This window comes from Rhamphochromis longiceps, linkage group LG3 (genome assembly GCF_057381845.1).
Source record: "Rhamphochromis longiceps isolate RC_006_pf linkage group LG3, R_longiceps_female_GT1.1, whole genome shotgun sequence".
Classification (NCBI taxonomy): domain Eukaryota; kingdom Metazoa; phylum Chordata; class Actinopteri; order Cichliformes; family Cichlidae; genus Rhamphochromis; species Rhamphochromis longiceps.
Genome location: NC_140559.1, coordinates 9,909,992 through 9,934,951, shown reverse-complemented (window position 1 = coordinate 9,934,951; position 24,960 = coordinate 9,909,992). Strand labels below are relative to the sequence as shown.

General features: G+C 42.0%; 1 protein-coding gene across 1 annotated transcript in view; it reads left to right on the top strand.

Moving 5' to 3' along the window:
- Positions 1-1,609: 1,609 nt before the first annotated feature.
- The window catches only part of LOC146672843 (protein NLRC3-like), a 71,570-nt gene continuing 48,219 nt past the window's right edge, over positions 1,610-24,960 (top strand). Inside the window, exons 1-4 of the mRNA XM_085389651.1 lie at positions 1,610-1,878; positions 3,757-3,860; positions 3,945-4,046; positions 15,445-15,523. Coding sequence (XP_085245777.1) covers positions 3,784-3,860; positions 3,945-4,046; positions 15,445-15,523 — 258 coding nt within the window. The 5' untranslated portion in view covers positions 1,610-1,878; positions 3,757-3,783. The remainder of the gene's footprint in view (positions 1,879-3,756; positions 3,861-3,944; positions 4,047-15,444; positions 15,524-24,960) is intronic.

The window sequence follows — 24,960 nt, the reverse complement described above, 5'->3', positions numbered from 1 at the left end:
GAGAGAAAATCTTCCTGCAGGTGGCGGTGTTGTCATGTCCCACCCAATTTTTTTGTCTGATACCTGACAACTTTTTTCTTGAGAACTGACGATGTCCTAAAATGTACACCGTAAGGATGGCAACAGTCGTCTCCATAAGAGCCCATTGGTGAGCGGTGAGATAGTCAGGGAGTTCATGCTCGGACATGCCCAGCACTCGCTTTTGCTCAATGACGGACTGGAGCATGTAATACGTGCTGTTACAGCGCGTCTGTACGTCCTGCTGCAGTCTCTTTATTGGCTGGTTGAGCTGTCCCTGAATGTCCTTGAGGCGGGAGTAGGCTAATGCGGAATGTTTAAAATGCCCATCTATTTTCCGACCCACTGCCATAGCATCAGCTATGCTCCTCTGTGCTAATAAGCGTGGGTAAATAAGCGTGGGTGAACTCTTTGTACTCGTTGTTGTGTTGGGATTTTAGGTGCTTGATTAAATTACTTGTGTTAAATGCACTACCTTTAGAGCCTCCTCTGGACAATTTCGCTGAGCACAATTTGCAGTCTGCCTTTGTTTTCGCGTCTTCGTTCACTTTGAAATAGTTCCACATGGCTGACTTGTCTCGAGATGCAGCCGGAGCCTGGGGGTGGGCACTCAGGGCCTGGGGGCGGGCACTCAGCGCCTGTGATTAACCCCTTACATGCCACTCAAACATAGACAGGTCTCAGACCGTGGTATCGGTCCCTGGTATCGGGGGACTTTTAACGAGTACGAGTACTTTAGAAAACGTGGTATCAATGCCGATAGCAGATACCGGTATCGGTGCATCCATAATAATAATAATAATAATAATAATCAAATGCTGATTTTCATCTTTTCAGCCCTTTGTCTGGATGCTAATGCAGCTGTGTGTGTTTGTAATGACAGTAAATAAATGTCAGACTTACAGCTCCTGTTTTACTGCATTAAAGTGATCAGATGACTTCAGCGCTTTGACATGGATGGAAGTGAAAGCAGGAAATGACAAATGTAGCACAGCAGCAGCGTTTAACACGTCTGAGCTGGAAACAGAAACTCTGGTATGAACATCATTCATAGAACAACTTCCAGCTTCTTTTGCTCGGCTACAGTTTGGATGGATTTGCATTTAAAGATGCAACAAGACTAAAATGGTTAGGGTCAGGAGGTCAAAGGTCAGAGCTCCCGTGGGTCTGAGGGCGGCCTCACGCTGGAGAAGGATGAAGGAGTCTGACCTGATCCAGTGTTTGACATGAACACATCAGCACTGCTGTCAGTGAGCCTAACGACAGACGTTAGCATCATTTCAGTGTTTCAGTCATAAAAACACTTCCTGTCACTGTGGTGGTTACAGTGACATCATGCAGTTTGTGCTTTGACCTCCAGAGGGCGACAAATCAGCACAGACAGAGAGCTCCATTCAAACTTTGCTGCCATCAGGAATAATTCTTCAAATATCATCATCAGTGTTTGAGCAGTTATGATATCAGGGACAATCTAGACATGTGTGACAATACTGAACATGTCACATGACACACCTTAAACATCATCAATAATCCACTCTCAGTCTGCACTTTCATTCATGACTTCAACAGGTTGAAATGAGCTTTGAAGAAACATCAGTTCAGTGCTGAAATATTTAAACGCTGCAGGAAGAACAACAACAAAGTGATGACGGATGTTTGTGCTTCAAACAGGAAAACCAGCAGAAATAAATCACAGCCTGCCAGAGGTTTGGAGTTTCCGAGGTGCACCTGAACGCAGCACAGTGTTCCAATGCTCCTGATTGTCCGCAAACGTCTCTTTGGGTGTTTCCTTCCTGCTCAAAGTTTACTTTCACTTCCTGAACTTCGTGGAGTGGAGCTTGTTGTTGGTGTGAAGAAACTGTAAGTTTGCTTTGTTTCCTCCTTTAACAGTTTGTCTTTAGGAACTTTACTGTTTGTTCAGCTCATGTTTGATTTCTTCACACAACAAACTGTGTGTGTTTGTATTTCCGGTCTCTCCATTAAAGTCAGTGTGTAATGTTTCCTGGCTAACATCAGCTGTGTGCAGCTTAGTTCAGCACAAATCTGCCGCTCCATAGTTCACGGTAACGGACTCACAGCTGGACCAACGAGGCCGAGTGTGTCCGCCACTCTGAGCTACGTTCGTGTACTTGTAGGCTGTATCCCAGTTCAGGGTCTGCAGCCTTAAAGTACGCGTTTCAAGGCCGATTACGTCACAGCGGCGCGCCGAAGGCTGTCCCAATTCAAAGGCTGCTCGAAATGCGGCCCTCAAATGCGTCCTTCATTTCCCTGAATTTTAAGGCTGTGGCAGTGTAGACTTTGTGGCCCAATATATCCCAGAATGCATAGCGCGGCGGTGGGTGTGGATAATTTTGTCAAAAAAAAACGGGGGATGAGGGGCGGCCGAAGAGTAAACTTTAAATAAGTACTGAATATTATGTCACTTATTTATGTGCAAATGTTTAATAATGAAGAACATTAAACATTACTGTTGGCCACATGTCGGCACAGTTATGTGACATTAGTGACGTTTGTACTAAGTTGGTTTTAAAGCCTTTACTTTAAATATACGCCGTTCAATAGCTGAGCTTAATCTTACAGAGAATGATCAAAGCTCATGTAGAAAGAAACAAACAAATGAACAAAAGATTTTCTCCTTCATTTCTGTCAAACAAAGCTGTATGACACGTTTCCAGCTGTTAGTATCATGGTTGCTAGGCAACCTGGGTAGCGCAACGGAGGCTAGACCGTCCCATTTCACAAGCCTCGCACTTCCGGCCTTAGCGGTCTTTGAGTACGCGGCCCTTGAGGATCGTTGAGGCTGCGTACTTTAAGGCTGCAGACCCTGAATTGGGATACAGCCCCAGTGGCATAGCACACTTGGATTTGCATGAACAAAAACAAGGCAGTCTCACTCCCTCCAAGGCCCAGGGCCGTAACAGTGAGTCCTTATGCTCCATTCTATATTTCCTCAGCCTGTCATGTCTCTCTTGTCCCCTCTTTCCCTCGCTCACTCTCGTCTGCCTTTCCTCCACTCCTCTGTCAAGCTCACGTGTCAGTGTTGTGTTCCTTTGTTTCCTATTGTATTGTGAATGTCTTGCGTTCTTTGTTCAGTGTGTTTCATTTTGGTTCCCTGATCTCGTTGTGTCTAATTGGTCTCAGCTGTGTTCCCAGTGCGTTATCTGTTCCTTCATCATTGTGTTGTGTATTTAAGCCCTCTGTTTCGCTCTGTCCTGTGTTGTGTTCTCCCTCGTTCCTCATTGCTGTGTTCTTCTTCTTGTGTTTCTCTGTCAGTTTCGTTTTGTATTATTTTTTCAGTTCAGCAAATAAAGCTGTGTTATTGAGTTAATGTCCCACCTTTGAGTCTACATTCAGGTCGTATCCTGCCTCCAAGTTTCCTGCCTCCTTCCTCCAGTTCATGACAAGAATGTTTTTCCCCTCTTTGAATCATGGATCAGCTGAAATGTTTAAAATGTTGTTCACATATGTTGAACTGACTGAATATTAATGGACTGAAGCTTCCAGTCACAGTGAATCAGTGTGTGTCAGTGAATGCATCGTGTGTGCTTCAGGCTCCATCTAGTGGACTGATAGCAGAGCAGCTGATGGCAGTTTCCTCTGCCTCACACTGCTGTCTGACTGCATTCAGCTGACACTGAGATGAAGCAGGAAAGAAGCAGCTGATATTTGGACAGCACACATGATGGAAAGGAGGATTTCAGCTGATGTGCACATGAATGATTTGTGTTTCCTCTGCAGGTAGAAAGTGTGTGTGAGCTGAGCAGCATGGATCAGTGTGAGGACAGAGAGGAGGAAGTCCCTCCCTCTAAAAGAGCCAGAGAGAGCCAGACCAAAGCTCAGAGGTGAGATGACCATCTCTAACTGTCCATGACTCTTCTCCATGTCACAGCTCAGCACTCACATCACTGCTCCATCATTATTCACAGGAACCAGCCTGGACCTCCACCCAGCTCTGTGTCCTTAAAGAGTGACGATTCAAAAGATGCTTTTATTGAGTTTAAAGATGGGCGCTGTCCCCCTGCAGAGAGGTAATGTGTGTCTAAATGTTGTTGTGACTTAGTGTTTGTGAATAAATCCTTCATCATGTTTAATGTCAGCTCAGCCCTTTTTCACACACATTTCTATGTTCATATGTGAAGCGGTGTGTGTTGGAGTGTTTCCACGAACACAGCAGTCAGAGTTTAAAAAATGGATGTTGAAGGAGGTGTTTAAGGTCAACTCATATACATTTACAGTATGTCATAAGTGAGTACATCCCTCACATTGTTTTAAATACTTTATTTATATATTTCAATGAGGAACAATTTATTTTTTCCCTCCCTGGTGTCATGGGACTTATTAGTGTTACAAGGGCTCAAGTGTGAATAGGGAGCAGGTGTGTTCGATTTGGCGTTATTGCTCTCACACTCTCTGATACTGGTCACTGGAAATTTAACATGGAACCTCATTGCAACAAACTCTCTAAGGATCTGAAAAAAAAGAATTTGCTCAAAATAAGGATGCTCTATGTTATAAGAACATTGCCAACACCCTGAAACTGAGGAAATGAATCACTTGACCCATGTCCTGTGGTCTGATGAGACCAATATATACTTTTGTTGCCAGCGGTTTAGACATTAAAGACTATTATATATTTTCCCATGGAAAGATATAATAAAATATTTACATAAATGTGAAGGATGTACTTATTTTTAGGAGATACTGTATTTGTCTGCTCCACCAGACAAGACCTAGCTTATTAGCTAGGTGTTTTAGCTAGGACCAGAGTTATCCCATCATTAATTTTATTATAATGATTTTGTTAGGAATACTTTTCTACCAATTGCCAAGTGGGCTGCCATCTCATCTGAAGTCTCCATCAGTAATGTTCCCACTGATTCAATTCCGATTCACAAGGTTCCAATTCGATTCAGTTTTACTCAGAAATATTATAATTCTGATCATTTATCAGTACTGACACTTGTGAGACTTCATCAGAGGTGTAAACATCACAGCAGATGCCTTTGTGTCAAAGTAACTGAGAATGAAACACACAAAAACATGAAGGATATTTCCTGGCCTGGCTTTTTATAGCAGATAACTTCCTTAAAAACATTCTGCAGTAGATCAAAAATGGAAGAACACCAACATTACCTGATGCTGCTGAAGTGAAGCAGAGCAGAGTTAGTCTTTTTTGCAAATAAATTCTTTAAAAATCAGACAATGTGATTTTCTGGATTTTTTTTCTTATTTTGTCTCTCATATATGAGGTATACCTATGATGAAAATTACAGGCCTCTCTCATTTTTTTAAGTGAGAGAACTTACACAATTGGTGGCTGACTGAATACTTTTTTGCACCACAGTATACTGCTGGGTACTCCTGAGATACAGGTCTGTTTTGTCCAATCAATGCTGTGGAGGGAAGAAGAATGAGAGTTAGGAAAAACAATACATTTGAATAAATCAGACTGAGACAGGTGTAAAAGTGAAGCTCCAAGGACAAGGTGTAGTAGAGATGTATGAGCTGAAAGACCAGGGGTCAACCATCCAAAGGAATGCACTAGAAAAGAGTGTTCTGGAGGGAGTGGGTGGAAATGAGTGTCGGGGTGACTTGTGGTAGCAACATAGCGGCAAAAGTGGAAGGGAATGTTTACAAACTGGTAGTGACACTTGCTATGATGTATGGCTTGGATATCATGGCATAGAGAAAAAGACAGGCTATAGAGCTAGAGGTGGCAGTTTTGAAAAATTTTCCCTGGAAGTGATGAAAATGGACAAGATTACAAATGTGTACATCAGCAGGACTGCTCAAAGGAAAAAGAAAAAACAAAGAAGAGGGATTTTGTTTAGTCAAGAAGTCCCCAGCATTAAAATGTTTCTCATCCTTAAACTTAATTATCACACAAATCCATCCTTCCTTCCATCCATTTATGCAATTGTGTCAAATGTGTCCAATCGTGACACAGCACACATCATAGCATGGAACTTTAATGGAACATGTTTAGGAATTATGCTCCGACTTTTATCAACAATGGAACTGTGTTACAAAGTGTAATACTGCAGATCACGTTTAGACTAAGATTAAACATACTTAGAGAGCTGCCACTCTCGCTCATCTGGGCCAGTCTGACTGTTTCTGCTCCTTTTCTCTGCATTTACCCCCATTCCAAAGGTCTACTTGGCTAAGTCATCAAAACTTGATCCAAGAGTGCTCTTACATAGCTTCAAAATGGCTTTGAGAACACATTGTCGTGGAAGTTTTAAATAACCCAATGAGCGTCTTGTGAACTGGAGTTTATTATAATGCTGCAGAAGAGACATCACTAGGGGCACACAACCAATGGTCTCAAAAAAAGGTCCTCTTATATATGTCTTTATCAGTCAGTTTAGACCAAAACTTCTGGTCTCAGGTATGCTTAAAAACCTTTAAATTGATTAAAAATCCCAGTCTGCAATTAATACAATACAAAATACTACATAGAGTGCACTATACAGGTCATCGGATGTTCAAAATGGGCTTTACATCTTCCAACAACTGCTCACACTGTCAAGGCAAATACACCAGACAATTACATTTACACTCTTTGGTTCTGTCCACCAGTTCAGACGTTTTGGCGCGAGGTATGTGAAGACTTATCAAAGTGTCTGAAATGTAACATTCCAACTTCCCCCTTAGTGTGTTTGTTGGGCAGCTTAGATAATGTCACTTCAGAAAAGAATATAGCCCATATGGTTTTCACTGCCCTATGCATAGCCAAGAAAACTGTCCTCATGAACTGGAAAAATAAAAACAATCTTAATTCTAACCAATATAGAAATTATCTATTAGATTACATTAGTCTTGATACAGCCTCTGCCACCACTTCAGATCAATTGCTCTGCACTGCAAAAACAGCTATACTTGAAACAAGCCAAATATTCTTAAATCTGACAAATTTTTCTTGTTTTGAGCAAAAAAATCTGCCAATGGGGTAAGCAAAAGTTGCTTGACTAGAATTCTTAAAACTAGCAAATTAATCTAACTGCCATATGCCTTTTAACTAGACAAAATTGTCTAAAATGTATGCTTATTTGAAGAAAATGTGACTTATTATAAGTAAAAGACACTTTGATATTTAGAAAATCTGCACCTAAAATGAGTATTATGCTTTCTTGAACAAGCTGTTTTCAAGAATTATTTGCTTACTTTAAGATTCTACACCTTAATTTAGATTTTTCACATTAAAAAAAACACCTTACTATAGGACAAATTTTCTTAAAACTGAATTGTTTCTTTCTTGATTGAGCTAACTATAAGAATTATGTTTAGACTCTGAGAACAATAATCAGCAAAAATTCCTGAGAATAAGACACCATCTCTTCAAAAAGCTACTAAAAATAAGGGAATTCATCTTAAATTAAGACAGCAAAAGCACTCTTAGATTTTGCGCTTTTATTGACACAGCAATGGGTCAGTAACTCACTGAGGTCTGTTCCAGGAGAATCATGCCTAAAATTATACATTTCAGCAGGGTACTGTGTAACATGGCCAATATAAGAAGTGCATATTCCAGATACTCTTAAAATGAATAATAACAGTATAACACACTCATGGCTGGTATCAAAAATAAATTTTGCTGAAGCTTAAAACAATCACTATTTCAAATCCTATATTACATAACATTTTAGAAGAACAAGTTTAACGACCACACAAACAAACATGTGTTTTACATTTGAACAACTTTTCTATAGAAAAAAAAACAACCTCACTGACTAACACTGAGTCTGATAAACAAGGCAGATGGAGTCTGTCATCTGGGAGACTCACTCAATGAATGACTTCCACTCACCAAGCGCCTTCTTGTAAGAGGGGGTTGAATCTCGGTCATGGATGGAGTCTTTGAGTATTTCAGTTTGCAAGACAGACAGCAGCGTGGAAATGCACTATGGATATGTGAGGTGGAGGGCATAGTAATATGCCATCAGATAGAGCAGTCCCTCATTAAGATCCTTCCGGTCAAAAGTGCTCACCGGTGTGGTTCCAACAGCTATCATGCAGTTGCCTTCAGAGACAAGAAGAACTGGACAAGCCAGGGGTCGCTGACGCAGGTAGCCTTCAGGGTCTTCTGAAGTCTACATGACAGAAAAAAAGAGTATTAGAACAAGACTGTAAGAAACACAATTTTTGAGTTGCATTACAGTTTAAAATAGATCAACTTTTTTTGTAGGTTTTATTAACATCAACATGTTATGGGGATCTGAACTTTAAGAATATTTGACTGACTCCACAGTAAAATATATAAAATGAAAACATGAGTAACTGCAAAATTCAACAATATATACACATAGAATATTGCAGCCTTACCTTTAGGACATGGAAAAAAGCCTCACTACAGATGCCCAGCTTCTTAGGTGGTACTGTGCTGGAAGGGAAAAGCATGGGAAGGGCTCTGAACACAGCTGCTGCATGTTCCACTGGTTTGAAAAAAGAAAAATAAGACAGGGCAACACCATTAAACATTGCAAATAATGTAATCTGCAAAGCATAAATGTAGACAAATCAAGATACTGTAGCATTACCTCCATCCAAAGTTTTTGGATGGAGGTAAGTGCTGGGTTCCTCTCTGAAGAAGTCACCATCTCCAGTAGTTGTTAGCGTTTTTTCAGCAGCAGTCTTGTTCTAAAATACAGTGTACATAGGGCTAATTTCACATAAAATTGCACAAGAACTTTAGGTCTCTAAATATGAAAGATAGTACAACAAAATATCAGTAAAGTGTTGAACAATAAAAAATATGTATATTTAATAAATGTGTAGGCCACTTGATTTAAATCAAAACTAAAGAAGATTCTACTGTCTATCTGTTAAGTGAGTATTGGTGGAATTATTTGAAACTGCATAAAACAAGCTGGTGTGTTCTCAGTTTTGTCACACAGCGATAGGACAGAACTTACTTCTTCACATTTGTGCACTGCAAGCCATAGAGCCTGACGCCTGAGGCAATGTTCAGGACCAGGAAACAGATCTTTGATGTCATCTCGTGAAAGTGATGAGAGCAGGTCTTCTCCAACATTTGCTTCTGCAATAGGAGTTTCCAATTATCACTACATTGCATTATCCTCATGTGCAAGCCAGCTGACAGCTTTGCTTGGGTAACAGACAGGATACATAGGAAACATAATTTAATATTTACCATTTAAAACCATGACTCTATTCCATTATTCTCCCTCCTCACTGCTCCACAGGTTCTAAATTACCTTCCTCCTATTGACTGGTAAAAGTAATATATTTGTGATACATCAATTAAATGCATGTATACATATAAATGTATTTTTTTTTTTGCTTCCTGGGCTAAAGTATATAATGAAATAACTTCACTAATAGAAATTTGAAACTCCCACAATTTCTGTAAAACTGGCATTAACTTATGGCACTTTGCACACTTGTTGAATAAATTCACAGACACTGAAACTAATAACTGGACATGAATTCTTTCATAACTTTCTGCACTAGCATATTTAAAAATGCTAATGCAACTAAGCTAACCGCACAGCTAAGCTAAGCTAACAACCGGGTATAGCCTGCCATGCTAGCGACTTAACATGCAACATACCAGAACACAAAACATAGAAAAAACAAAACAGTCACATACCTTTCAGGTTGGCAATTGTTATTTCGTCCAGTTTTTCCATAGCGTGCCTTAATTTCTTCACACTGTACCAACTGTATGGCATCTACACCCAGACCCCAAAATCCTGCAATCCAACCGCTTAGGCACGGAGCTAGAGGCGGGAAGGTGGGCTGTACCAACTCAGGAGTATGGGGTTGTGTACGGAAATGGTTTAGTTCGCTCTTTTATACCTATAAAATGATATATATTTAAATATTTGACTATTTAGTTAGATTATGTTCTGTAAATACTGACGTGTGGGTGCTGTTACTTACTACAGCTGTTATAAGGCACTGAATTAGGATAGCCATTCCTACCCCATAATGGAATAATCCTGGTTATCTTGACTTTATGGGAAAAGTAGTTCACAGACCAGTAAAACAAAATGATTTGGCGCTGTGTTATCTACATCGTTTTTGTGGGTCTGACCCTCAAATCCCTACTGAGTCATATTAATTCTGCACATAGCCATAGTCCAGATTTCCGTGAAGATTGTGGCATAGATGGATGTGTCAAAGAATATCGTGTTTACAGCTAATTTTGGTATCACATTCTTCGAACACACTCCGACCACCTTGCCAATGGACGATGCAGCGGATCGATTAGGACACAAAAATCTGTAAGGTGAGACTGACTATATACTTTAATATCTTTGAAAATAATCATATAAAATATTCATGTTAGATGTCTACTTGTTTTTACAGCTTAACAGTAGATATGTTAATGCTTATTCCTTATAATCCACAACAATGCTATCTATTTATAAAGAATATTCTGATAGTGTTTAATTTCTTCTACTAGAGAAAACAACATTTTGTATTTTTTTAAACTTTTGTTTTAAATAAACCGATTGTCATGGTCCGCAGTCTCCTTGGTTGTTTGTGTTTATTAATATTCATTGTGTCAGTTAGTTTCCTAGTTATTTGTTAATTATTTCCAGTGTTTAGGTGTTCTCTGTACCTCCCTTGTCTTCAGTGTATTGTCCCTGGTTCGATATTCGTGTTTATTCCTGTTTTACTTTGATAGTCCCTGCCCTGCATCGGTGTATTCTGTTTTGCTTCCTCCTGGTCTCTTCTCATCTGATTAGTGTCAGCTGTGTTTCGTGCCTGTCTGCCAATTCCTCGTTTCCTTTTGTGTGTGTATATTTAGTGTGTTCTTTGTCGGATCGTCTGTATTCTCTCTTGTGTTATCATCTGTGTTCCCTCCCTGATGTTTTCATGTCTTATGTTCCTTGTTCAAGGTTGTAAGGTTTTTGCAACATTTTCCATGTTTCCTGTGTTCTTTAGTTTAGCTTTCCCATTTTAGGTTTTTGAGGATTTTCCAAGGCTTTTAAACTACAGTTAAGCTGCCAAATAGCAATGAGCATTAAATGAATATCCATTTATTAAACTCAGCTTGAAAACATGCATATTTTAGAGTAAATTATAAAATGCAGTATATTTCTGACATTAAAATTTTTTAGAAATTATCAGTGTACCTTGTATTTAATTTCCTTATCCGCAACTAGTCAATTAATCAACCAATCTCAATTGCAGTTCTAGGAGGGAACCCTCATCAGCAGTGAACAGAAATCTGAGTAACATGTGGGCATACAGGACTGATTCAGTGGTGGAAAGCCAGCCAACAATGATATGATATGAGATTCCATTCCATATTACAGTTTCACACACAAAGATATGACATGTGCGGTCATGAAATATTACCTGGGTGATGTAATTGGACTACACGTGAGCTCAACATATGTTTTATAAAAGGTACACTGCTTTACATGCATGAACTGTATTTTCAGGTTATTGTTTTGGACAGTTTTGTGACAATTTTTAAAATGAAGTTGTTGTTTTCCTATAAATTCTGACAGTTGAATGCGATTTTAGCATTGCCATAGTATAGATATACTGATGCTGATCTATTATTCTGTTTGACATGGCCTAAAGTGAATGAGTTGTGCTGTTTCTGTTTTTCAAATGGGCCTGTATTTCATGTTTACCATGTGCTTTTAGTTCCTGCCTTTGTTCATATACTGCATATTGTGTCAAACTTGACAGCAATTATATTAAACTTTAGTGTCAATAAATACATTTCTTAAACTGAGCAGCTGTTTAAATGCCCTTACTCTTGAAATGAGAAAAATAATCTTATTTTTATTCTGGAAATTCAACCAAACCATTGTCATGCCTTGTAACTGGTAAATAAAGCTCAAGATGAGCTGAAATATCCTTTTAAGGAAAAGTTAGACATATTTTCCTAGAATAAGCTTTATTTTCTTGTCCAAAACTTGCTTGTTAAGAATATATTTTCTTTTTAGGCAAAAAATAAGAAAAAATGTCCATAAACAAGGTTTTTTTTACTTTCTTGAAAATCATTTTTTGCAGTGTGGGCTCCTTTGATCAGCTCCATCACCTAGTGGGGGTGGGGGGGGGGGTCATAGTTTGGTCCCGCCTTCACTGTTGTGATTGGTGTGGGGGTAGGGACAGGCCTAGGGCGTCGGGGGGTTCCCCGGAGGCATCTTCCTTGGGGGGCTAAATCCGGGGTAGCGGTCATGTCCGCTTAGGGGCTCTTTTCTGACTGTTTCCTCGTGGCTGCGTGCAGCGGGGCTAGGGGAGGGTCTGTGCTGACGGACGTGGGTTACTGACCTGGTAGCCTGTCTGCCCCTGGGTGGGTCCGGGATGGGCGTGAGGTTCTGGGGGCGCTCCGTCTCTGGGCTGGGGCCCTGGTCAGGCCTCGGGGTCTTGGGTCCTGGTTTGTGTGTTGCCGGGGTTGTGGGTGGGTGGGTGCATGGGGGCCCATCCCTGGCACATGGTGCCGCCGGTGTGTCGAGCCACCTGGGGGCTCTTCAACTGGTGGGGGAGATTGTCACACCTTGCAGGAGCTTTCCTCTCCTCAGGAACTCTCTGCAGGAGGGGGAAATACAGGAGAGGTGGAGGAAGATCTCAGCCTGGGCGTCTATCGTCACCTGCCCCTCCCTTCCTTCCCTCCCCATCTCCAGCTGCCTCCCTCTTCCCGCTCCACCACAACCACCCACACATGCAGGGCCTTGGAGTAGGGGTATGTCACCAGGGTGCAGAGGAGGCTACCCCCCCCCTCTGTCCCCTTCTGGCTGCCTCTGCCTCAATTTTATCCCACAACTTAGACATTCACATTACTCACACTCTCATTACACATACATATAGGATCTTGGGGGTGGGCACGATACACGGAGTCCAAGTTACCATCAGGGTGTACACCTCACCCCTGGCATCGTTGCCCACCTCTCAATTTTAAATACACGTAGACATTGAGGGCTAGCAGGAGGGACTATGCGCTTACCTGCTGCTCTCTGGCAGGTAGCTCCATGCCCTCCTGGGTTTTAATTGCACCTTAGAACACACATGCATCAACACTACAATGAGCGGGTGGAGGGAGGTTTGGAGTCTTCTCTCACCCCCGTTCTCTGCGGCCTGCTGGAGCGGGGGGGCTAGGAGGAGTTGGCCGTCCGACTGCGGTCTGGAGTGTGGGGCCTCCCTGCTGCTGCGGAGTTGGAGCGATCTGCCTCTCCCCACCGCAGGGAAAAGGGTAACACCACCTGGGTCTGGGTGCAGTTCCCCCCTCCAGGGGCAAGGGTACCTAGACCCGGTTCGTAGAGTACGCTTGGGGAGTGTGATCGTGTATACAGCGTCTCTTTATGTCTGTCTCCACGTTGGTTGAGTGTGGAGTGAGTGCATATGAGAGCATGAGGGTGGGAATGGATGTTTGTGTCTGTGTGTGCCTGTATGTCTGTGTCTATATGTCAGGTTGGGTATCAGACGCCACCTCTCTGGGGACATCTCAGGCCCTCCGAGGTTTGGAGGCCTATCTCCCCCCACCACCACTTCCCCTGCCGGTGGTGGACTCCCTCAGGTGTCGGTGCGTTGGTGGTTCTTTGTATCTGGGGGTGGGCGTCCGGGTACACACCGGCTCACTCCTTGGCGGCCGCTTATTGGGGCTCGCTCGGGCCACTTCGGAGGTGGGGTGCCCCCGGCCTCTCGGCCTGGGGCTCGGTCACTCAGGCACAGCTGGCTGCCGGCGGAGCTCACGGGCGCGTCACTGCAACTCCCCCTGGCTTCTGCTCCGCGGCTGCTGAATGAGCCCTCATCTGGGACTCTCCTCAGCTCTTACTGGGACAGTGGCGCGGCTGCCCCTCTGTGGGTCTTCCTTGGTCTCTTGTGTTCTGGGGGCCTCTGGATGTCTGGAGTTTTGATCTCCTCCATACCTCCTTCATACCATAGAGGACAGGGCTGTGGCTCCCCACACTCTCTAGCAGATCATTACATGGAGAAACCTTTGGAATGCAAGCATGCTGATCCACACAGGTGTGCACACAGGTGTACACATGGGTATTCACAGACGTGGACTACAGCTTTCTTGGCTGCTGCCTCAAAGCACATTGTGCGCTGTCTATCTTGCGTGCTGCACAATATCGTTTATTATTTAGTAACTATTGATATCTACTGCTAGCTAGTTTATTGTGATGGTGCTTTTTTTTTCTTATTATGTTGCACTTTGTTGTTTGCTTTCTCTTCTTTTCTTTTTTTTCCATACAGGTGATCCAGGTGTTTTGTTTTTTTTGTTTGTTTGTTTTTTTTTCTCTCTTCCCCCCTTCTCACCGTCTCTTCTCCCCTTTGGTTTTCTTTCTCTCCCTCTCTTTCTTTCATTCTTTCTCCCTGTCCTATCCCACAGTCATGTCTGTCCCGTTTGTAGCAACTGAAAATAAAATAAATTCATAATTATAATAAAGGTCAATCAAATGGACCAATATGGCAAGGCCATGATGATCCACTTGGTAAAATAAATCCGCTTGGCATCTTTCTTGGCCTTAAGACAACAATTCTGATGGCTATAGATCCAAACGGGGGAAAAAAAAAAAAAAAAAAAATATGTCTTGTCCAAAGTCAAAGAAAATTCCTTAATACATCACGTGACTACCTTCAGTTCAGCTCATCCTTGATCTCCTTCTCCCTTCAGGAGAATTACAACCACCCATCACAGGGCTCTATATTACGACCAGTTTGGTCACAAATGCGACCTAATATCTCAATGGTGCAACAAAAAAACTAAATCCTACGTTGCAATCAGCTGTTTGAGTAAATAAAAAGAAAAGTCTCAGCAACTCTGTTTCTCTTAATCGCCTTATAATCTGGTGTGCCTCATGGTCCGAAAAGTACGGTAACTTATCTTTCTTGTAGAACTGTGCTCCAAATAAAGAACTTTGTGTTGACAAGATTGTTAGTTAATCATTTACAAATCAATATTGTCTGTATAAAAAGTGAACATGTAAAGCTGCGGTGTTTAGCGATGCAATTGAAAAATTTGGGTGCACCTAAATTTTGTGCAGTGGTGCGCCTAAGAAAAAAGGTCGGGTGCACCACTGCAACTGTGGCAAAAAGTTAGTCTAGAGCCCTGTATCACCTCCCTTTGATTCGGCGCCTGGATGTCTCTACCTCATACAATAACCCTGCTGTGAAAGTGTTACAACTGATGAACACATCCAGACATTTACAACCAGAAAGCCTGGATGACAAACAACAGAGACTTGTTACTGTTTGAAATATCTCCATCAGATCCAAAGTTGACCCAAGGAGAGGCAGAGTAAAAAAGAAAAAGAAAAAGAAGAAATAAAAATAAATAAACAAATAAATCAAGGTCCATCTAACAAGGTTCATCAGAACTCCATTCATTATCAAGTGTTTTTGTTTTGTTTTTTAAATGAAGAGGACAAGCAGGGTTGCATTTTAGGTTTTAATGTTTTGTTGTATTATTCTGATATGATTCCTCCACAGAGTGGACCAGCAGAGGTCAGAGGTTCCCAGTGGTCAGTCTGCCCAGCAGCATCAAACACACCTGGACTCCATATTTATGGTGGGTACATGTACAACAACTACTTTACATCTAGTCTGTTCAGTCATCTCCATGCTGGGTTCTGGCTCAGAAGGTAGAGCGAGCTTTTCTTTGAACAGAATGTTGTGGTCAGATTTGTGCCTCTATTAAACTGCATGCGAGTATTTGAGATGTTTAGTTATTCCTCCTCCCCCACAGGAATAATAATATAAATAATTTTTTGTTTTTTCAGAATTTTTGTTTTTTTAGAATTTAGATTTGGGGCCAGGCAAATATGAAGTACCTCCCAATATGTAAAAAAGAGGAAACTATATGCTTTGGCAGCTAGGAAAGCAAAAATGATAAAATAAAATAGAAATACATTTTATTTATGAGCACCTTTCAAGACGAGTAAACCTTACAAGCAATTAAATGACAAAAAACCAGTGTGGTTAAAATAACACTAGAAAGACAACATAGTGAATACTGCATAAAATGAATCTGAAAAGTTTAAAAATATATATTTTAAGGCTACTTTAAATACAGGGAGAGAACTAATGTTGTGAATGTGGAGTGGCAGAAAATCAATTGGACGCTCAGCTGAAAGCACTGGAGGGTAATGTGAGCAGATGGGAAAATAACAGCAGCAGAGGAGGAAGATCTCAGGCTACGTCCACACTAATACATTTTCGTTTGAAAACGCATTGTTTTCTCTCCGTTTTGGCCTCCTGTCCACACTGAGACAGCGTTGAAAACGCTCTTGAAAACATATACATTTCAAAAACAGAGCTGTCCCATCCCAGTGTGGTCACTCGAAAACGGAGACTTTCTGAAACAATGACGCATTTTAGTCATGTGATGCAGTCATGTGACCAATTAAACAAAGATAGCGGAGTGCATTATACAGCAGTTGTTTTGATTGCTCTCAATTTTGACAGCCCTAAAAAAGATTAAGATCAGTTTGTACATGCTCCAGATAGCTTTTCTTCAAATTCTTTAATTCTCACTCGCTTTTGCTCATGTGCACGACTGGAAGTAAGCGTTTTCGGCCGTTTCAATGTGGACGGGCAACTCTGTGAAAACGACTGAAAAAGCTAGTGTGGACATGGAGCGTTTTCAAACGAAAACACAGTTTTCAAATCTATCTGGGCTAGTGTGGATGTAGCCTCAGAGTGGTGATGTGCAGAAGATCAGATATGGAGGTGTGACTTTACAGAGAGACTTTGAAGTAAGAAGCAGAATCTGAAATTCAATTCAATTTTATTTATATAGCGCCAAATCACAACAAAAGTCGCTCAAGGCGCTTCATAGATACAGAGAAAAACCCAACAATCATATGACCCCCTATGAGCAGCACTTTGGTGACAGTGGGAAGGAAAAACTCCCTTTTAACAGGAAGAAACCTCCGGTAGAACCAGGCTCAGGGAGGGGCGGGGCCATCTGCTGCGACCGGTTGGGGTGAGAGAAGGAAAACAGGATGAAAGACATGCTGTGGAAGAGAGACAGAGGTTAATAACAGATATGATTCAATGCAGAGAGGTCTATTAATACATAGTGAGTGAGAAAGGTGACTGGAAAGGAAAAACTCAATGCATCATGGGACTCCCCGGCAGCCTAGATCTATTGCAGCATAACTAAGGGAGGATTCAGGGTCACCTGGTCCAGCCCTAACTATATGCTTTAGCAAAAAGGAAAGTTTTAAGCCTAATCTTAAAAGTAGAGATAGTGTCTGTCCCCCGAATCCAAACTGGAAGCTGGTTCCACAGAAGAGGGGCCTGAAAACTGAAGGCTCTGCCTCCCATTCTACTTTTAAATACTCTAGGAACAACAAGTAGGCCTGCAGAGCGAGAGCGAAGTGCTCTAATAGGGTGATATGGTACTACAAGGTCATTAAGATAAGATGGGGCCTGATTACCTTTTACAGTGGGGCAAAAAAGTATTTAGTCAGCCACCGATTGTGCAAGTTCCCCCACCTAAAATGATGACAGAGGTCAGTAATTTGCACCAGAGGTACACGTCAACTGTGAGAGACAGAATGTGAAAAAAGAATCCATGAATTCACATGGTAGGATTTGTAAAGAATTTATTCGTAAATCAGGGTGGAAAATAAGTATTTGGTCAATAACAAAAATACAACTCAATACTTTGTAACATAACCTTTGTTGGCAATAACAGAGGTCAAACGTTTACTATAGGTCTTTACCAGGTTTGCACACACAGTAGCTGGTATTTTGGCCCATTCCTCCATGCAGATCTTCTCGAGAGCAGTGATGTTTTGGGGCTGTCGCCGAGCAACACGGACTTTCAACTCCCGCCACAGATTTTCTATGGGGTTGAGGTCTGGAGACTGGCTAGGCCACTCCAGGACTTTCAAATGCTTCTTACGGAGCCACTCCTTTGTTGCCCGGGCGGTGTGTTTTGGATCATTGTCATGTTGGAAGACCCAGCCTCGTTTCATCTTCAAAGTTCTCACTGATGGAAGGAGGTTTTGGCTCAAAATCTCACGATACATGGCCCCATTCATTCTGTCCTTAACACGGATCAGTCGTCCTGTCCCCTTGGCAGAAAAAGAGCCCCATAGCATGATGTTTCCACCCCCATGCTTCACAGTAGGTATGGTGTTCTTGGGATGCAACTCAGTATTCTTCGTCCTCCAAACACGACGAGTTGAGTTTATACCAAAAAGTTCTACTTTGGTTTCATCTGACCACATGACATTCTCCCAATCCTCTGCTGTATCATCCATGTGCTCTCTGGCAAACTTCAGACGGGCCTGGACATGCACTGGCTTCAGCAGCGGAACACGCCTGGCACTGCGGGATTTGATTCCCTGCCGTTTTAGTGTGTTACTGATGGTGACCTTTGTTACTTTGGTCCCAGCTCTCTGCAGGTCATTCACCAGGTCCCCCCGTGTGGTTCTGGGATCTTTGCTCACCGTTCTCATGATCATTGTGACCCCACGGGATGAGATCTTGCGTGGAGCCCCAGATCGAGGGAGATTATCAGTGGTCTTGTATGTCTTCCATTTTCTGATGATTGCTCCCACAGTTGATTTTTTTCACACCAAGCTGCTTGCCTATTGTAGATTCACTCTTCCCAGTCTGGTGCAGGTCTACAATACTTTTCCTGGTGTCCTTCGAAAGCTCTTTGGTCTTGGCCATGGCGGAGTTTGGAGTCTGATTGTTTGAGGCTGTGGACAGGTGTCTTTTATACAGATGATGAGTTCAAACAGGTGCCATTCGTACAGGTAACGAGTGGGGGACAGAAAAGCTTCTTACAGAAGACGTTACAGGTCTGTGAGAGCCAGAGATTTTCCATGTTTGAGGTGACCAAATACTTATTTTCCACCCTAATTTACGAATAAATTCTTTACAAATCCTACCATGTGAATTCATGGATTTTTTTTTCACATTCTGTCTCTCACAGTTGGAGTGTACCTCTGGTGCAAATTACTGACCTCTGTCATCATTTTAGGTGGGGGAACTTGCACAATCGGTGGCTGACTAAATACTTTTTTGCCCCACTGTATGTGAGCAGCAGGATTTTGAATTCAATTCTGGATTTAACAGGAAGCCAATGAAGGGAAGCCAAAACAGGAGAAATATGCTCTCTCTTTCTAGTCCCTGTCAGTACTCTTGCTGCAGCATTTTGGATTAGCTGAAGGCTTTTCAGTGAGTTTTTTGGACATCCTGATAATAATGAATTACAGTCATCCAGCCTGGAAGTAATAAATGCATGAACTAGTTTTTCAGTGTCTCTCTGAGACAGGATATTTCTAACTTTAGAGATGTTGCACAAATGGAAGAAAGCAGTCTTACATATTTGTTTAATATGTGCGTTGAAGGACATATCCTGGTCAAAAATGACTCCAAGGTTCCTCACAGTGTTACTGGAGGCCAAGGTAATGCCATCCAGAGTAAGAATCTGGTTAGACACCATATTTCTAAGATTTTCAGGGCCGAGTACAATAACCTCAGTTTTATCTGAATTAAGAAGCAGAAAGTTAGCGGCCATCCAGGTCTTTATGTCTTTAAGACATTCCTGCAGTTTAACTAATTGGTGTGTGTTATCTGGCTTCATGGACAAATAGAGCTGGGTGTCATCTGCATAGCAGTGAAAATTTATGCTATGTCTTCTAATGATGCCGCCTAGAGGAAGCATGTATAATGTAAACAGAATTGGTCCTAGCACTGAACCCTGTGGAACTCCATAATTGACCTTAGTGTGTGAAGAGGACTCTCCATTTACATGTACAAACTGGAGTCTATTAGATAGATATGATACAAACCACTGCAGCACAGTACCTGTAATACCTACAGCATTTTCTAATCGCTCTAATAGGATATTATGGTTGACAGTATCGAACGCTGCACTGAGGTCTAGCAGGACAAGCACAGAGATGAGTCCACTGTCAGAGGCCATAAGAAGATCATTTGTAACCTTCACTAAAGCGGTTTCTGTGCTGTGATGAGCTCTGAAACCTGACTGAAACTCTTCAAATAAACCATTCCTCTGCAGATGATCTGTTAGCTGTTTGACAACTACTCTTTCAAGGATGTCTGTGAAGGTTCTCAGTCATCCAGGTCATCGTAGTCAAAGGAGCTTGCAAAGAAAAGCGTCTGGACTTGTTTAAGTTGCTTGAAGACGTTTCATCTCTCATCCGAGAAGCTTCTTCAGTTCTAAGGTCAAATGGTGGAGAGCCCCAGATTTAAACCTAGTGGGAGTTTCCCCCCAAAGAGGGACAAAAGGACCCCCTGATGATCCTCTAATCGCCTGAGCCAAGGTGTGAAACTGGGTGTGGGTCCCAATCAGCCAGAGTTTCGGGTGCGTTCATTGTGAAACCTGGCCCCACCTTATCATGCAAATTCCTTAGGTCAGATGGCCCAGGATGTAGGGATGGGTATCGAAAACCGGTTCTTGTTGAGAACCAGTTCCCACTGTTTCAATTCCTTGGAATCGTTTGCCACTTTTAAAAACGATTCCCTTATCGATTCCAGTCGCCCCGAATGACGTCATCACGTTGAGTAGCGTCTTTTACCCAGTAGGAAACACGGCGCCTGAGCAGCACAAACGCTCAAAAGTTTGGTTACACTTTATGAGAAAGGATGACAACAGGGCAACGTGCAATACTTGCAAAGTAGAGATTTCATCAGAGGGAGGAAACACTACGAACATGCAAAAGCATTTGCTCAAAAAACACGCGATTGCTTTCAACGAATGTCGTGTTTTTGATCCGCTCCGGACTAGCGAAGCTCAACCCAGCAGCAGCGGTAGCGTTTCCACGTCCTCTCCCGTTAATACTGCAGGTAACTAATCAATTAGCATTGCATATTATGTTAGCGCGATTTACCTTATTACAAAACAGACAGAGTCTGGCTCAGATGCTGGCAGTTCTCGCTGCAGTCTACCGGTAGCGTCTCCTTTCAGGCCTGGATAGACGAATGTCACCGAGCAGTGACTAAGTTTGTGGTCAAAGGCTTGCACCCATTTGCCACAGCAGATGCCCCCAATTTCACTTTGGTAAGTGAATGTGTTTAATTGTAGGCAGGACATTACTGGATATTCTTGTGTAATTGCTACAGAATAATTTATGTTAAACTTTGTTATTGCTACAGGAGAATATTTATTTTATTATTTTACATATACATTTTTTTTCCTGGGGACCCTGTGACACCCCATTGAAGAGCCGTAGGCTGGATCTCTTAAGATCTCACTGTTGGGTTTGTAAGGCCATGTTACTCCTAAATTTCTATCTTGTTCAAAGAGAAGATATAAAACACAGTTCTAAGCTAATCGACTTTAGTGTTCTCCTTTTTAAAATAAAAAGAATCGATAAGAGAATCGATAAGGAATCGAATCGTTAAACAGAATCGAAAATGGAATCGGAATCGTTAAAATCTTATCAATACCCATCCCTACCAGGATGTGAGTGGGCGTTAAGGCGTCTGGGGAGGGATCTCAAAACTGGATTATAGATGGCAGAGAGTTGGTGTCGTAAACCCCGCCTCTGTTCAAAGATGGTCGCTCACAGTGGACATAGATGGCTTCTTTCACTCCTCTTTCAAACCATCTGTCCTCTCTGTCCAAAATGTGAACATTGGCATCCTCGAAAGAGTGTCCTTTATCCTTAAGATGCAGATGGACTGCTGAGTCTTGTCCTGTGGAGGTGGCTCTTCTATGTTGTGCCATGCGCTTGTGAAGTGGCTGTTTTGTCTCTCCAATGTAGAGGTCTTGGCATTCCTCGCTGCACTGTACCGCATACACCACATTGTTAAGTCTGTGTTTTGGGGTTTTGTCTTTTGGGTGAAACAGTTTTTGTCTGAGCGTGTTGCTGGGTCTGAAATACACTGGGATGTCATGCTTGGAGAAAACTCTCCTGAGTTTTTCTGATACACCGGCTACATAGGGGATGACAATGTTGTTGCGTCTGTCCTTCTTATCCTCCCTCGCTGGTGTCTGATCTTCTTTTCTGTGCCTCTTTGCTGACTTTAAGAACGCCCATTTAGGATAACCGCACGTTTTGAGTGCTTCCTTTACATGTGTGTGTTCCTTCTTTTTTCCTTCAGGCTTAGAGGGAACATGTTCTGCCCGGTGGTGTAGGGTCCTAATTACTCCAAGTTTGTGTTCCAGAGGGTGATGGGAGTCAAAGAGGAGGTACTGGTCCGCAGGAAATTTCACACCTTGCTTTCAAAAACACACACTCATTCTGAACCTACACAACCCAGAGAAGAAAACACACCTAAAGACAGTCAGGAGAAATGGGTAAAGAACTTTTCAGACCGGAATCTGACGGAATCTGAAAAGAGAGTATTAGCCAAAGGACTCAATTTTGCCATTTCTCCACAACAGTTGCCCATAGTGGACCTCATCACAGCCACAGAAACTGCCATACGGATTAATAAATGTTCACAGACAGAAGCAGAGCAAATCAGGATGAAAGTCTCAGCCACCCTCTCCAGTGCCAAAGTCCCTCCGTCTAACCTCACAATACTAGAAAAGAAGGCCGTCGCTTCCCTGAGCAAAGACCACAACATCACAGCATCTTCCCTTATCAGCTGGTAAAAACCAGCTGATAAGGGAAGATGCACCGCGGTCCTAAACACTACCGATTACCATACAAAGATCACTACTCTCCTTAGTGACAACAATACCTACGAAGCCTTAAAGCGAGACCCCACAAACAGCTACAAAAAGAAAGTTATCGCTTGCCTTCAAGATTTTGAAAGGGACAAAATCATTGACCGCCTTACATATCACCGCCTTTACCCAGGGGATGCCATACCCTGCATTTACGGACTTCCTAAAATCCACAAGGAAGCTGTCCCACTCAGACCCATAGTCAGTAGCATAAACTCAGCCACTTATAACATTACAAAACACCTTGCTACCATCCTTGCTCCTCTCGTGGGGAACACCCCACCCCACATCAAGAACTCCACCGACTTCACTGACAAGGTCCAGAAACTTACCCTGGATCCAGATGAAACCATGGTGTCCTTTGATGTAGTCTCTCTCTTCACTTGCATTCCCACCACGGAGGCCGTGGAGACTGTCAGAAAACGACTACAAGAAGACAGCTCATTGGAGGACAGGACCAACTTCACACCCGATCAGATCTGCACACTGTTAGACCTCTGCCTTACCACAACATACTTCAAATACAACGAAGGCTTCTACAGACAAAAACATGGCTGTGCCATGGGCTCCCCCGTGTCACCTATTGTAGCCAACCTTTACATGGAAGAAGTGGAAAGGAAGGCTCTTGGCTCTTTCAAAGGAAGAGTACCCAGCCACTGGTACAGATATGTAGACGACACCTGGGTCAAAATCAAGACACATGAAGTGGAATCCTTAACTGCGCACATTAACGCTGTGGATAAAAACATCAAGTTCACCAGGGAAGACACAAAGGATGACTGTTTGCCTTTCCTGGACTGCGCTGTGCACATTGAAGAGAATGGCAACCTCAACATCGAAGTTTACCGGAAGTCCACACACACGGACCAGTACCTCCTCTTTGACTCCCATCACCCTCTGGAACACAAACTTGGAGTAATCAGGACCCTACACCACCGAGCAGAACATGTTCCCTCTAAGCCTGAGGGAGAAAGAAGGAACACACACATGTATAGGTGTCAAGTGTTCTCTGTCTGTGAGGTGCCCACACTTGAAAAAGACCAGACTTTGAATTTCACTCAAATTTATTTTGACCAGCTAATTAGATAGCTGATAGGTAGGCAGATGGATAGATAGGTGGATAGGTAGGTGAAAAACCTTTCAACACAAAAAATAAAGAACATTTCATTAATCATTCAGATAAATTAAATGCATTATACAGAAGACAAATGAAATAACAAAAATATATACACTTCAGTAAAGCCATTTAACATAGCTAAAGCTAAATACTTTTGCCTAAACTATCTAACCCTACCCTCTAACCCTAAACTATTTAACCCAGTTTAAGTTAGTTTTACATTCATTGGTTTTTTAATCACAGAGCTGAGTAATTTCAAACAACGAAGATGAAATAAACTGTTTCTTAAATACACAAAATGTGTCTACCTTGCATTTTTACACTTTTTATAACAATTACATTTTTAAAGTATACATTATAGAGTACGGAAATATTTTAATAAAGACTTTAACCAAGGATTTTCTTTTACAATTATTTTTCTTAAATCAAACCAAACATATTTACACTAGTTTTAAGATTTACCAAGGATTTGGGGTAACTATTTTTAGTATTAATTAACATAAATATGTGGGAAACACTATCTACATAAACAATTTACTCAAACTTAAACATTCATTTTAATATCAATATAATTTTTTAAACTTAAATGCAGTAACTATTTCCCAAAGCATAAATACATTTCCACAATTGAGCTTCCATAGATCCCAAACATATAAGCAGCAAATATGAGTCCAAGAGCTTACCGATAGCCCGTCTAGCTCAAAGTCTTCCTCACAGTGGAAAGTGGATTGTGCTTCGTTTGCTGTCCTCTCAGTATGTCGCACCCGGGTCAAATGACTGCTACATGCATTTTAAGGTCTACTAGGCACGCCCACCCTTGATTGCTCTAATTCAGCACACCTGGCAGAGCGGCGCACACCAGGCCGCGCTTAGTTGTAGATTGCGCACAAGGTCTAATCAGCAGCCATGCGCAAGCAGCAGCACAGAGCATTATGCACTCCACACTGTATATAAATGCCACTTGTTTTGCACATATTCAACTCTGTATATTTTATATATTTTATTATTATTATTTTATTTTATTTTTTTACTATTTAATTTGTAAAAATGTGTATACACACACACACACACACACACACACACACACACACACGTAGGAAAATATTTAGTATACACATCCAGAAATGCATACACTATTATATATTGTACATATATTTATTAGTTTCAGGTTGGCCATTCTTGTATTTTGCTCGTTTGTGTTGTTGTGTTTGCACATCTCTGTTGC